This window comes from Hemiscyllium ocellatum, chromosome 4 (genome assembly GCF_020745735.1).
Source record: "Hemiscyllium ocellatum isolate sHemOce1 chromosome 4, sHemOce1.pat.X.cur, whole genome shotgun sequence".
In the NCBI taxonomy this organism is placed as follows: domain Eukaryota; kingdom Metazoa; phylum Chordata; class Chondrichthyes; order Orectolobiformes; family Hemiscylliidae; genus Hemiscyllium; species Hemiscyllium ocellatum.
In genome coordinates, this window is record NC_083404.1 from 13251803 (window position 1) to 13265468 (window position 13666).

The 13666-nt window shown below is 43.6% G+C and overlaps 1 protein-coding gene across 2 annotated transcripts in view; it reads left to right on the forward strand.

Moving 5' to 3' along the window:
• Positions 1-13666, forward strand: part of LOC132815295 (cysteine-rich secretory protein LCCL domain-containing 1-like) — a 54488-nt gene that overhangs the window by 18244 nt on the left and 22578 nt on the right. The window contains exons 4-7 of one of the 2 annotated variants that reach the window (XM_060824134.1): positions 81-213; positions 5892-6007; positions 9004-9104; positions 13474-13641. In XM_060824134.1, coding sequence (XP_060680117.1) covers positions 81-213; positions 5892-6007; positions 9004-9104; positions 13474-13641 — 518 coding nt within the window. The remainder of the gene's footprint in view (positions 1-80; positions 214-5891; positions 6008-9003; positions 9105-13473; positions 13642-13666) is intronic. The other variant, XM_060824135.1, reaches the window with a different exon arrangement.

The following is a 13666-nucleotide window of genomic DNA, read 5'->3' on the forward strand; positions in this document are numbered from 1 at the left end:
TGCAGAGTTTATATGTATTTCAGACTTTTGTCTTTAAAGATTGCTGTTGTGTTTTTTAAAAGTAAAAATTAAATCCACAGATATCGGCCGCCCACCTTTCATGTTCAAGCATGGTATGATGAAGTTCGCGATTACATGTATCCATATCCTCAAGAATGTAACCCGTGGTGTCCCTATAGATGTTTTGGGCCAGTGTGCACCCATTATACTCAGGTAGGCTTGAATTTAAATTAAATATTTAATGTAGTCATTGTTGCTAGTAGATGCTGTCAATGGTAAGTACTTATCTCAAGAGGGTTGGAATATAAAAGCACCGATGTGCTACTGAAACTTTATAAAGCTCTGGTTAGGCCCCATTTGGAGTACTGTGTCCAGTTTTGGTCCCCACACCTCAGGAAGGACATACTGGCACTGGAACGTGTCCAGCTGAGATTCACACGGATGATCCCTGGAATGGTTGGTCTAATATACGAGGAACGGCTGAGGATCCTGGGATTGTATTCTTTGGAGTTTAGAAGATTGAGGGGAGACTTAATAGAGACGTACAAGATAATACATGGCTTGGAAAGGGTGGACGCTAGAAAATTGTTTCCATTAGGTGAGGAGACTAGGACCCGTGGACACAGCCTTAGAATTAGAGGGGGTCAATTCAGAACAGAAATGCGGAGACATTTCTTCAGGCAGAGAGGGGTGGGCCTGTGGAATTCATTGCCGCAGAGTGCAGTGGAGGCCGGGACGCTAAATGTCTTCAAGGCAGAGATTGATAGATTCTTGATGTCACGAGGAATTAAGGGCTACGGGGAGAATGCTGGTAAGTGGAGTTGAAATGCCCATCAGCCATGATTGAATGTCAGAGTGGACTCGATGGGCCAAATGGCCTTACTTCCACTCCTATGTCTTATGGTCTTATGGTCTTATAATTGAATTGTAAAAAAGGAAAGCGTGGTTATTTTAATATGCTGCTTCAACCACTTCTAGGTTTAGTTCAAAATCCATAGAATTGAAGTTTTTTTTCTACAGTGAAATATAGACAAATGATTTGATTTGATTCATTCTAGTCACATGTACCTAAGTACAGTGAAAAGCTTTATTTTGTGAGCAGTACAGGCAGATTATAGTAAACAAGGACTTACAGGTTGTAGGGTTCTTAGACAGAGTGAGGGCTACACAAAGGACATGCACAAAGCAAGACCAGTGTTATTTGAAGTTAGAGAAGTCCACCCAGCAGTCTAATAACAGCAGAGAAGAAGCTGTTCTTGAACCTGCATGTGTCCAAACTTCTGTATGTTGGGAAGGAGTATTACCGGGGTCAGAGGGCTCTTTGGTTTTGGCAGCCTTTCCTTGGCAGTGAGAAGTGAAAATGGAATCCATGGATGGACGGTTAGCTTCCGTGATGGTCTGTGTTGCGCACACAGCTTTCTGCAGTTCCTTACAGTCCTGAATTGCCATACCAGGATATCAAGCACCCGGACAGAATCTGCGGTGTATCTGTAGAAGTTAGTGAGAGTCCTTATGGATATGCCGAATGTCCTAAGTTGCCTGAGGAAGAAGAGGCATTATTGTGCCGTCTTGAGCATCACATCTACATTGGAGATCCAGGGCAGATGGTTGGTTATCATCACTCTGAGGAATTTGACGCTCTCGACTCTGTCCACCTCAGCTCTGAGGTCAATGATTGGTTCTTTTGTTTTTCTGAAATCGAGAGAGAGAGATAGTTACCATTGCATCAAATATCAAATTAGTTTGGCTGGAATCAATTTGGTTCCACAAAATTTAACACGTATGAGATAATCTTGCTACAATGGTCAGTGTAGGAAATGGGAACACCTAATTGTAACAGGAGAAAAAAATGCTGTCCTGAAATGTGACGAAAAGAAAAGAGCAACTGTTATTTTGAAGTCTATCCGCAATTTCCTAAAGTGCTTGACACTGATCCCAATACATTAGGTGTACAGTTGCTGTTACAATATAGGAAATGTGATAGCTAGATTATTCCCAAAAAGGTCCAATAAGGCTTCTTGTCACCTTGGTGGTGCTTTTAGTGGTGATGTCAGGGGGCAGTGTTATGAAAATAGCAGAGAGCTGCATTAGGGTTGCTCCCTGACAATATTGCATAGATCAGCTTTCCATGGAGTGGACAGAGACTCTGATTAACTGCCTACACCAGAGAGAAAGGCAGCCAATTTTGCATGTCAGGTTTAAGGCTCCCAATTATTAACTGGAGGTCCATGCTGGCAGCTATGTGGGGTGAAATATGCTGCAATATTCCGTGGGAGCAGAGCATGCCCTCAAACATGTGGTCTGGCACGAACAGTGCTGAAAGGGATAGATTTCAAATGGATCTGGCAACTGAGGACTAGGCATCTGTGAGGCAGTCTGGGCCATTGAGCTACAGCAGAATGGTATTCCGTCAAACTGGTGGCCTCCTGGTGCGGCACATCTCCCTCTTCACCGTAACCATGAAACCAGGAGTCAACCCCCATTCAAAGAAGGGCATGCCAGGGCAAGTATGTAAAAGTGAGCTGTCAACCCAGTGAGACTACAAGACAGGACTACCTGTGTGCCAAGCGGCAGAAGCAGCAGTGATCGAGTGAGCGAAGCAATCCCGCAATCAATGGGTCAAATCTAAGTTCTTCTGTCCTGTCTCCTCTTGTTGTGAATGGAGGTGGACCATGACACAATTCAGCGGAGAAGGAAACTCCACAAGACCACAATGATGGGGGTGTCCAGCACATCACCACAGTTTACCCTTGTTCAACCAGCCATGCTCTGACCGCCCCCATCACACTTCACCCAATGTGGCGCACATCACATGATCTCACATGGTCTCTAACCGTTCATCTCTGGCAGTGGTGGATTAGACACTGTCTGGGCTCTGATCCACTCCATCTGCTTCTCTTTCTGTTTTCTTTTCTTCACTTTTTTTTTGTTGTAGTTTTTCGATCATGAGGTGAGTTTGGGAAAATAGTGCGAGAAATATTGCTAGGCCTCATGATTGCAGACTGTCTGAGGAAACAGTACGTTACCATGTACTGGACTGAATTGTGAGATTTTTGTCCCATGGATCCACTTATTGATTTGAAATACCATGGAGAGAAACCCTCCCGTGGCACTCACCAGAATTGACACTTAGCCGATTTCTGGTAAAATGCAGCCCAATGTGAGGCCCTCAAGGCAAAACCTGAGAAGTGGCTGGGAGAGGTTGACCATGGCAGTCAATTCCCAGAATTCCTGGCAGCAACATTGAAAAGTGTTTATTATGCTCATGTGGAGGGGGAAGGTCAGTGTATGCATTCTCATCCATCTCCACTGCACTGACAGCTCACACTGCTCAATTCCACAATCCCAGCGAGCAGACTAAAGCCAGTCAGTCCCTCGTGGACAGGACGTACCAAATCACTGGGTGCTCTCATAATGAGGCTGTTACATCTGATATTGCGAAGGATTTAGAAACGTGGTATGTTCCACCTACATGTAGCTTGTTTTCCACGCCCCACACCATGGCCTGTCCTCTCAACGTTTACCCTCTCAGCTACCCACCCACCCAGTTGCCACAATCTGCTTGGGAAAGGTGAGACCACGTCACTGTAAGCCAGAGTTGCAGATGGGGATCTACTGCGGAAGACTCCAGCGAAGACTGTGACAAAGCTGCTCCTTTAACAAGGTTATGCAATCCTTGGCGTTTTTTCCTCAGAGAGGTCGTAAACGAACAGACTCCGAAAAGTCTAGGGTTGAAGGGATTTAGGGCCAATTTGATAACAGCTAACAGATATTGCCTCAGCAGAGGCTTTCAAGTGTTTTAAAAAAGCACTTGTTCACTGAAAGGGGAGTGGCCAGTTCACCCCAGCTCAAATTTTCCTCTGGGTCAGTTTGGTTTTTAGCAGTAATGTGGAAAAAAAGCTGCTGGAGTCAAAGAAGCAAGTCCTGGCTGGTACTGTCTCACTGACATGTCTCCTGTAAGACCCTGGGTTTGATTTCACCTTTTGTGGCAAGGGAGTGTTTATGGGGATTTTTCCAAGTATTTGGAACACCATTATGAAGTGGAGATGATCAGTTGGGTTTTCGGAGAGGTTAAGTTATTCAACATTCTGTTTTCTGTTGTTTGTCTTTCATTCAGTAATGTTGGAAATAATTTTTGTTTTGCTTAAAACTAAGTGGCTTGACCAGCTGATTCTCCCCTGGAATATCCACTTTACACCTGTTTAAAACAACCAGCAAAGTTGGGGTCTGGGCTCCCTTCTTGAAATGTTTTGAGGGGCCCGACCTGGCCCATAACAGCCTTCAGTGGGGCAGGTTGCAGAAGGTACTGACGGCCATGCATCCTGCGGTCCTGGCACACGGGCTGCACTCCCAATCTGTTGTCAAGGTCAAGAAACATGGAGGAGTCCATCTCACGTTGGCACGGGACTTGGTGAGGAACTTGGAACCTCCATTCAGAATGGAAGTGGTGGCCTTGCAGAGGTACCTATTGCAGCCTCGGCCTTCATTGCAGCACAGGCAGGAAGCCACCCAGTGTCTTTTTGAGGTCATTACAGCCGCGTTCATTGCCATGCAAGACCATCGCCTTAGTACCAGGAAACAACAAACCTCCATCGATCTGACTGCAGAATCTAGTGCTCCGAAGAGATGTTGAGCCCTCCAAACAGTTCAACAAACAGTCCACTGACAATTCCTGTGCTGCTTTTACAAGATCCAGTTTGAAAATCCCAAGCCTCGGCAAAATTCTTCCAGCAACATGATATTTCCACTCACTCTGCACCAACGAATGTCCTATCAAAAGCACCTCTCCTTGTTTTTAGGCAGTTAAATAATCCAAGTGGTGGTCTCTCATGCAGCTGAGCGTCACATTCGCACTCATGTCGACTTGCTGTTGCCAGTCACCAGTTCCACATGGATGGCACTCTGCCCCTTCGCTGTGAGCTGCAGTGGAATTAGTTGGATACATTGCTTTTTGAGTTCAGGGTTCTCATGGTGGGAGCTCAGGCAGCACTTTACCTGGAATGCACAATAAAAGAAAGGAATAGTTGCAAATATTGTCTAAGATAAAACAATATTTTGTCAAATTTGTGATGAATTTTCTACTGTTCATTTTCTTGTTCACACCTTGTGCACAATTTCATGGAAATCCGAGCAATAATATGACAGAACTAACCACACTTTCTTAACTCAACGTTGCCCAGTGTGTGAATCACACATCTTCCAGGGGCAAAGCTGTTTTCTTTACAACCTTCAAAGATTTCCTAAGAATCTTTCAAGCAGACAGAATGATTACCCTCCAAGAAAGCAGTGAGACCAAAGAAGCAGGACCTAGAACCACAGAGTACACAAGAGACCTTTTGGCCCATCAAGTCCATGCTGTCAAGGATACACTACTCCCTACGTAAGTCCGACTTTACAGCACTAGGCTCATGGCTTAGAATGTTATGACACCTCAAGTGTTCATCCAAGTCCTTTTTAAAGGTTGTGATGTTTCCTGCTCCAATTAACCTCCCAGAAAGTGCATTCCAGAACCCCAACACCTCCTGAGTGAAAAGGTTTATTATTTGATGACAGGATATATTCAGTCCTCCTGTCACATTTTCCACACTCAAAGCCATTTGGCAGGTCATCCAGAAATCATTATGGACCGAGCCACTTGGAATTAATTATAATAATTGGCATACAATAAGAAGATGATGTCCAGAAAATGTAAAGTAACAATTTTGACTGGTATTGGGGGACACTTTTTAACTATTGTTTTTACTTGATAATTGTCAATATCATGGAATTATGTGATGCAATTATTATACTTGCATTAAAATGATTCTTGTCACTTGCTGCCAGTACCTTTGTTAATGTGATGTGAATGTTGAAAATGGATGACAACTTTGGCTTTATTATCTGTCTTTTAGGTAGTGTGGGCAACGAGTAACAAAGTTGGCTGTGCCATTAACTTATGCATAAACATGAACATCTGGGGTCAAATATGGGAAAAAGCCATTTACTTGGTTTGCAACTACTCTCCCAAGTGAGTAAAACCGAAAAAGCTGGGTGAAGGTAAAACTCCCTGTTGTTTACATGCTTGTGGGAATTAGTTTGAAAGGAATGTAAAAGTCACCGTATCCCAGAAGCTGCTCTCTTGGAGAGAAAGACGACTGATGGTGAGTTTAAGCTGTGGCTACATCACACCTCAGGAGACAGTGAAACAAATTTACTGCAGATGCTGGAGATCACAGCGGGTCTGACAGCATCCATGGAGAGAGCGCAAGCTAACGTTTCAAGTCAAGATGACTCTTCATCAGAGCTGAAGTGAAGTTTGGAGAGGGCAGCATTTATGTTATAGTTTGGGAGGGGGGAGGTATGGGGGTAATGGGTGCAGGGTCCCCTCTTGTGCCTTTCACAGGGATTGTTCCCTCTGGGATACCATAGTCCATTCCACCACCGGCAACACCAACCTCCCCCACTCCCACGGCACCTTCCCTGTAACCACAGAAGGTCCAATACTTGCCTCTGCCTCTTCCCCTCCTCCTTGCTCACCATCCAAGGGCCCAGACAGTGTTTGCAGGTGAAGCAGCATTTCACCTGTATCTCCTACACTCTTTTGTATTGTATTCATTGCACCCAATGTGGCCTACTCTCAATGGAGAAAGCAAAAACAGACTGCGTGACCACTTTGCAGAACACCTCCGGTCTGTCGGCAAGCAGGGACCTGACTTTCCTGTATCTGGTCATTTTAACACAGCGTCCTGCTCACATGCCCCACATGTCTGTTCTCAGCATGCTGCAGTGTTCCAGTCAATCACAGCGCAAACTGGAGGATCAACATCTAATCATTCGACTAGGCACTTTACAATCTTCTGGGCTTCATATTGAGTTCAACACCTTCATATTGTGAACTAACTGCCATTTCTTCCCTTTCTTTTAGCTTGTTGCATCCTGTTATCATGAGCTGTCTCCCACCCCAGTGTGACGGTCTGTTCTTTCATGTCTGGCAGGAGATACACAGTGGTTCTGCCATTCTCGTATTCTGATCACTTTACCTGAACTATTGACATTATTTCTCCACCAGCACCCTATACCAGTTACTCCTGCCACCTCCACCTCCCCCACCCCGCCCACAAACTATAGCATAAACGCTGCCCCCTCTACTCTTTAGTTCAGCTCTGATGAAGAGTCATCTAGACTGAAAATGTTAGCTTGCTTTCTGTATGGACACTGCCCGACCTGCTGCGATCTCCAGTATTTGTTGCTTGCAGGAGAGGTTGAGAAAGGTGGGAATTCCACCGTAACTGCAGCTGGTACAGGAATTGAACCCACTTTGTTGGCATCAAACCAGCCATATAGCCAAATGAGCCCCAGACATGTCTTTTCAAGTTATCTAGACTGTCTTCAAGCGGCTAAATTCTGATTGCCAGGAACCTCGATAGCCACTGGATAAATATACGATCAACTCTTATTTTGCTGAACCTTTGTATAATTGATGTCATAACCACTAATCCAGCACCTTCCAAATAAGTACGCATTAAAATATGAGGCATAGTAGATAAGAGAATGCATGGCCGACAAAAAGATTTATTGCAAAACCAGACAAATTTATTCCAAAGGATTAAAAATAATCTACGTTTGAAATAGTTCACGTCAGTGAATCATGTCCTGGCTGGAATGTAATCATAGGTTTCAGAAAAATGTACTGTTCCCAACATTTCAGTCTCTCCATCCAAGAATCATCTGAACTCTTCAGTTACGTTGGAATTTACTCCTTGTTAACTATTATTTTTCATTATCACTGCACATGGCATACAGTGCACATGCAACATATATTGTTCATGCATGCAACATATATTGTTCATGCATGCAACATATATTGTCCATATGTACATACAACATCATTGTACATACTCACACTAACACAATTCAGGCTGACATATATGGGAAACATCTGGAATTTGAATCTGGGATTTTTTCTGGATGACTGTTTTTTACAATTCCATCTGAAGTTTGTGAAGAGTTCTCACAGCAGCTCAAACTCTCACATTGCAGAGGTTGGAGTTTATCCTTCCTGCTCCCACTGTGATATTTGTAAGTGAGGTGACTCATCACAATCAGTCAATGGGCTTGCTCTACCTATCTATCCACCTCTGAACTGTTGTTGGAGGTTATAAAGGGGCGGGTAAGTTCATCATAAAGTCCAAACAGTGTGGGAAGAGGCCATTTGGCCCATTGAGTCTGCAACAACCCTCTAAAAGGCATCCCATCCAGCCCCCTCCACCCTATAAGCCTGCATTTCCCATGTCTAATCTACTGAACCTGGACAATTTTAAGCACAGCCAACCAACCTAACTTGTACATCTTTGGACTGTGGGGAGAAACCACAGCACCCAGTAGAAATCCATACAGACAGAGGGAGATCATGCAAACTCCACACAGACTGCCATCCAAGACTAAAATCTAACCCAGGTCCCTGGCATTGTGAAGCAGCAGTGCTAGCCACTGAGCTGCCCAGGTGTTGGTGGTCCAGCCAACCTTGGTCCTATTGAGGCTCATAAGTGATCAATTGATGGTCACTGAAAGTACATGTGCAAACCCAACACACAGTCCCCTGCCCCACTGGTACTGTCCCAAGGCAGAAGAAGGCCTACTTAAAGGGGGAAACTCAGCAAGTTGAAGCTTTTAACCTTTAACTTCACAGGCAGTGGTGGATCAGGGTAGGAGATTCTCTGGGCTCATCATGGCCTCACTCATTCCCTGGCCTGTCAAACCTGCATCACATCCCCCGACCCCATAACAGATCCTCCCAGCATTAAATTGAAGAGGTGCAGCTTTGAGGATCATGGATGATCTCATTGTTGATGTTTTAACCGGATCAGTGTTCAATGTTTGATAAGTTTCAGTTCTCTCTCCTTCATTTCACGATCAGATTGAAAAATATTTCAGTTAATGAAAGAAATACGAGAAAGCAATATTTATAAATGTACTTCTAGTAGTCAATTATGATGCATTGAACATTTTTGTTTATATTTTCAGGGGAAACTGGTGGGGTCATGCTCCTTACAAACATGGGCCTCCCTGTTCTGCCTGCCCTCCTAGCTATGGAGGAGGCTGTAGAGATAATCTGTGTTACAAAGGTATTTGCTCTCTTTGCTACATTAATATAGAAATATTGTCCAGAACCTATGGCATAAATTACCTTTACTAAAGCAGACCATGTGAATGTTCTAAATACAGGCCTCTTTGTAAACTCTGATCCTTCATCGATACATTTCCAGTTATTCTATTTACACTTGCATTTGTTTGACATGGGAATGGAATGTGAATTAAATATAATGAATGTGCAGGAAATGAAATGAGTCCTTTGGCCTTGAAGAAGTGCACAAGGAATAACATAAATATTTTGAGATAATTGATTGTCTGAGGATGGAATGCTTTACGACAAATTGTTGACATATAGACATTTGTGTCTTTCTACTGGAAAATTGGATAAATATTTGAAAAAACTTCCAGTTTATATAAAGACAACATAGGGAAGTGAAATTACTCATGCTTGCTTTGGTCAAAAGCAGGCGCACATGACAAAAGGACTCTGTTTTTTTATGTAAAGCTTTAAATTTTGCTGGACTGATGTTTATATTTTATGCAGAGCTTTTTATCTTGGGATAAAACTGCTTTGTGATGCACCCGTTTTTTTAAAGCTGAGTGTGAGGAATTTTGGACACAAAGTTTGTTGAGGAAGCGTGGTGCAGATTTAGAATCTAAAGATTCCTTAGTACTTTGCAAACCAGGAAATATATTTTAAAAGCTTCAGCCAGCAGCAACACCACACAATGCTGCTACAGAAGTACAGCAACCTCTCTTCCTCAGAAAAAAAGCTAGGCAGGTCATCTGCCGGGAGCAACAGTATTGTCAGGATCTTGTTGTAAATATTGTGATGATGCCTTATTGTTAGGGTGAATGAGAGAATTAGACGTCATGCCTGCCTTACCACCAATTTGGCTGAATTACATTGAGATTTGAAATATGCAGGTCATTTTAATTTACACAGTAAAGTCACAATTAGCAGTTGTGCTTTTCCTGTTTTCAGGAAATTAGCAAATCTTTGTGTGGTCATGTGCTAGCAGTGAGGTCTTGCAGACTGCCAGTAGGTATCTGAAAATCACTGCCTTCCGGTATTTACACGTGAGATCTTGCTGGCAATTTTTGAGATTAACCACTGCAGAAAATGAACTCCGACTTCTATTACTTGTGCATTTTTCATTCTGTGGATTTCTGAATGCCTGTGTCTTCTTGCTTATCTATCTCTCTATCTATTTTCCCGCTTTCTCCCCAGAACCTTGGATCCCCTTGGCAATTAAGAACTTATCTGTTTTAAATATACTCAATGACCTGACATCCACAGCCTTCTGTGGCAATGAATTCCACAGATTCACCACTATCAGGCTAAAGAAATCTCTTTTTATCTCCATGTTAATGGCTGTTTCCTTTACTCTAAAGCTATGTCCTTGGGTCCTAGTCTCTCCTGTCAATGGAAGTATCTTCCCAGCATCCACTTTGTTCTGCAGCTGGCAATGCAAGTCCCTGTGGCCTAGGGGCTGCACACAACACCAATCAGAATGTTATAAATGAATTTACCCAGGAGTCCCACAATACTGATGTCGTCAAATCACGACCAACACAAGCCGTTACCAATGTAAACAATTCTAACTTGTAGGAAACAAGTTAAAATAACCTTGAATACTAAACGATACTATCTCTAATCCAATTCGGGCCTTTAAACTTGCAATGTTTCCTGAGTCTTTTGTAGATTTACACAGTCTCTCTCTCTCTCACTCTCTGTGTGTGTGTCTCTCTCTCTCTGTCGCTCTCTGTGTCTCTCTGTCTCTCTCTGTGTCTCTCTGTGTCGCTCTCTGTGTCTCTCTGTCTCTGTCTCTCTGTCTCTGTGTGTGTGTCTCTCTCTCTCTGTGTCTCTCTCTCTCTGACTATGAAGCTGCTTTCTCTGTTCCCAGCCCCCACCCCACCCTTCTCTGTGCAGTCAGCTGATCTTTGACTTTTGCTTTGCTGATCATCTTAGAAAATCTCCAGAAAGTCCAAAGAGATCGGTCTGCAGGTGAACTCTGTTTTTATACCTTTTTGGTTTGTTTTCAGGAACTTTCTATAGTTCCAGCCAATCAGGGAGACTCACTTTAATACTTTGAAACATTTTCAGTTGGGTTGCCGCTGTTAGATTTTTTTGGTGCAGCAGAACCCAGTGCCTTTCTGTCTGGGACCTCCTTTGATTGGTGGATAAGTTCTTGCGGATGTGTCCTTCCTGGATAACTGTTGGCTTTTTACATTCTGCTGATGTCATTAGCACCTGGTGGCTGTGTTGCATTGTGTCTGATGTCTCTGCTTTGTGGTTTCAGAGTTTCACTTGGCTAATGTACCCAGCATCCCTTGCTGTTTGGCAAAATTAGCAACCTACCTGTGTGTTAGCAGCCAGGAGGCTGCTTCAAAGACCAGAAGTAGGCCACAGAAGGCAACCATCTGATGAGGGAGCAGTGCTCCGATAGCTAATGCTTCCAAATAAACCTGTTGGGCTAGAACCTGGCGTTGTGTGATTTTTAACTTTGGCCGCAAAAATAGAACATGATGGGATAATAGTCCTATAAGATTGTTGGGTGATTAGGCAAAGCAGCTGGAGAAACCTGTCCAATCCAAAGCTATTGATTGGGGCAGTTCTGAGTATGATACACTTCAGAGGGTCAGTGTGGACTCGATGGGCTGAATGACCTGCTTTGTCACTGTAGGGATTCAATGATTCTGCTTTGAATGGTTGGGAAATTAATTTGGTTGTGTAGTTTCCAACCAGACCTGAGCCTTTTTCCTTTTCTTTTTTCTTTCTTGTATTCTATCCATGGTCCAATAACTGATTCCAAGCATTTGCTAATGCTCTTTCGACTTGATCTTCACCATTCCCTGTTTTAAACGGAAAAAGAAAAATCCTTTGCTAGGTTAATAGCATCCATGGGTCATGGGTGAAATAAACCCCTGATTTGGAGACCTGATTAAACATCCCATTCCTATTTGCTGTGGCACAGAATGCTCAAACTCTGTGTCACAATTCCACTCTATATACATATTCTTCACTGAAGTGTAAAAGAACATTCATGTGCGCTGTATTGTCTCATTCGGGAAAATTTCATTTGCAATTCACATGCAATTAGTTGCTTTGAAATATGGTGATGGTTATCCAGGCAAATATATGCCATGGTGACGTGTGTGATCGGTTCACCATGGTGATGTGTGTGATCGGTTTACCATGGTGACGTGTGTGATCAGTTTACCATGGTGATGTGTGTGATCAGTTTGCCATGGTGACGTGTGTGATCAGTTTGCCGTGGTGATGTTGATCGGTTTACCGTGGTGATGTGTGAGATCAGTTTGCCATGGTGATGTGTGTGATCAGTTTGCCATGGTGACGTGTGTGATCAGTTTGCCGTGGTGATGTGTGTGATCGGTTTACCATGGTGACGTGTGTGATCGGTTTACCATGGTGACGTGTGTGATCGGTTTGCCATGGTGATGTGTGTGATCAGTTTGCCATGGTGACGTGTGTGATCAGTTTACCATGGTGACGTGTGTGATCGGTTTGCCATGGTGATGTGTGTGATCAGTTTGCTGTGGTGATGTGTGTGATCGGTTTGCCATGGTGACGTGTGTGATCGGTTTGCCATGGTGATGTGTGTGATCAGTTTGCCGTGGTGATGTGTGTGATCGGTTTACCATGGTGACGTGTGTGATCAGTTTGCCGTGGTGATGTGTGTGATCAGTTTGCCATGGTGATGTTTGAGGTGGGAACACTGACCAAGTCTCCATTAAAACTCACCATTCCTCCTTGCGTTATGTCAGGGGATATCTTGTGGAACTTCAGTTCTGTAGAATTCAGTTTAGTGAAACTGCCTTCAGTTAATCCAAATGTGGTATTGTGTACAATGCAGTACAGACTCCACTTTCTTATGAGAAATGGGTTATGTTGCCCACAGTGTCCGGAGATGTGCAGGTTAGGTATGTTAGCCATGGGGACTGCAGGGTCACAGGGTTAGGATGGGGGACCTGGGTATCTTTAGAACATTGGTGTGGACTTGATGGGCTGAATGGCCTGCTTCCATGCTGTAGGGATTCTATGATTGTGTGTTAAGTTGCGCATCATTGCTTAAACCCACATATGTTGCCAACACTGTTTTTAGTGCAGTCACTGCCTGGAAATACTTGATTTCAAAGTTCTGTTTTCTTAACGTCCGTACATTTTCATTTCTTATCCAGTTTCTGTTTATTTAACCTAAAGTGCTTACAGTACCCTAAGTGCTGTCTGATTAAATCCTGGTTTACATAAAATTATCTTCCTGTCTGTGGCTATCTCTGACTGACATTAAATGCTGCTGTGTTGGGAAAGGATGTAATATGATTGTAGACAACCGTCAGTGTTTACCTGCTCTCTCCTGTTTTTGTTTCACCTTGAAGCAGATGGCACAGACCACCATTACCCTCCTTCCGAACCAGAGGAGGAAACCAATGAGGTTGAGCGAGAGCGAACAGGAACTCAGACTCATTCAAAAGCTCGAACGCAAACCATTCCCTCAAGAACAGAACAGCTTGAGTTGAACGAGGTTATAAATACCCAACAAATGTGTAAGAGCAGCTTACTCTAATACCA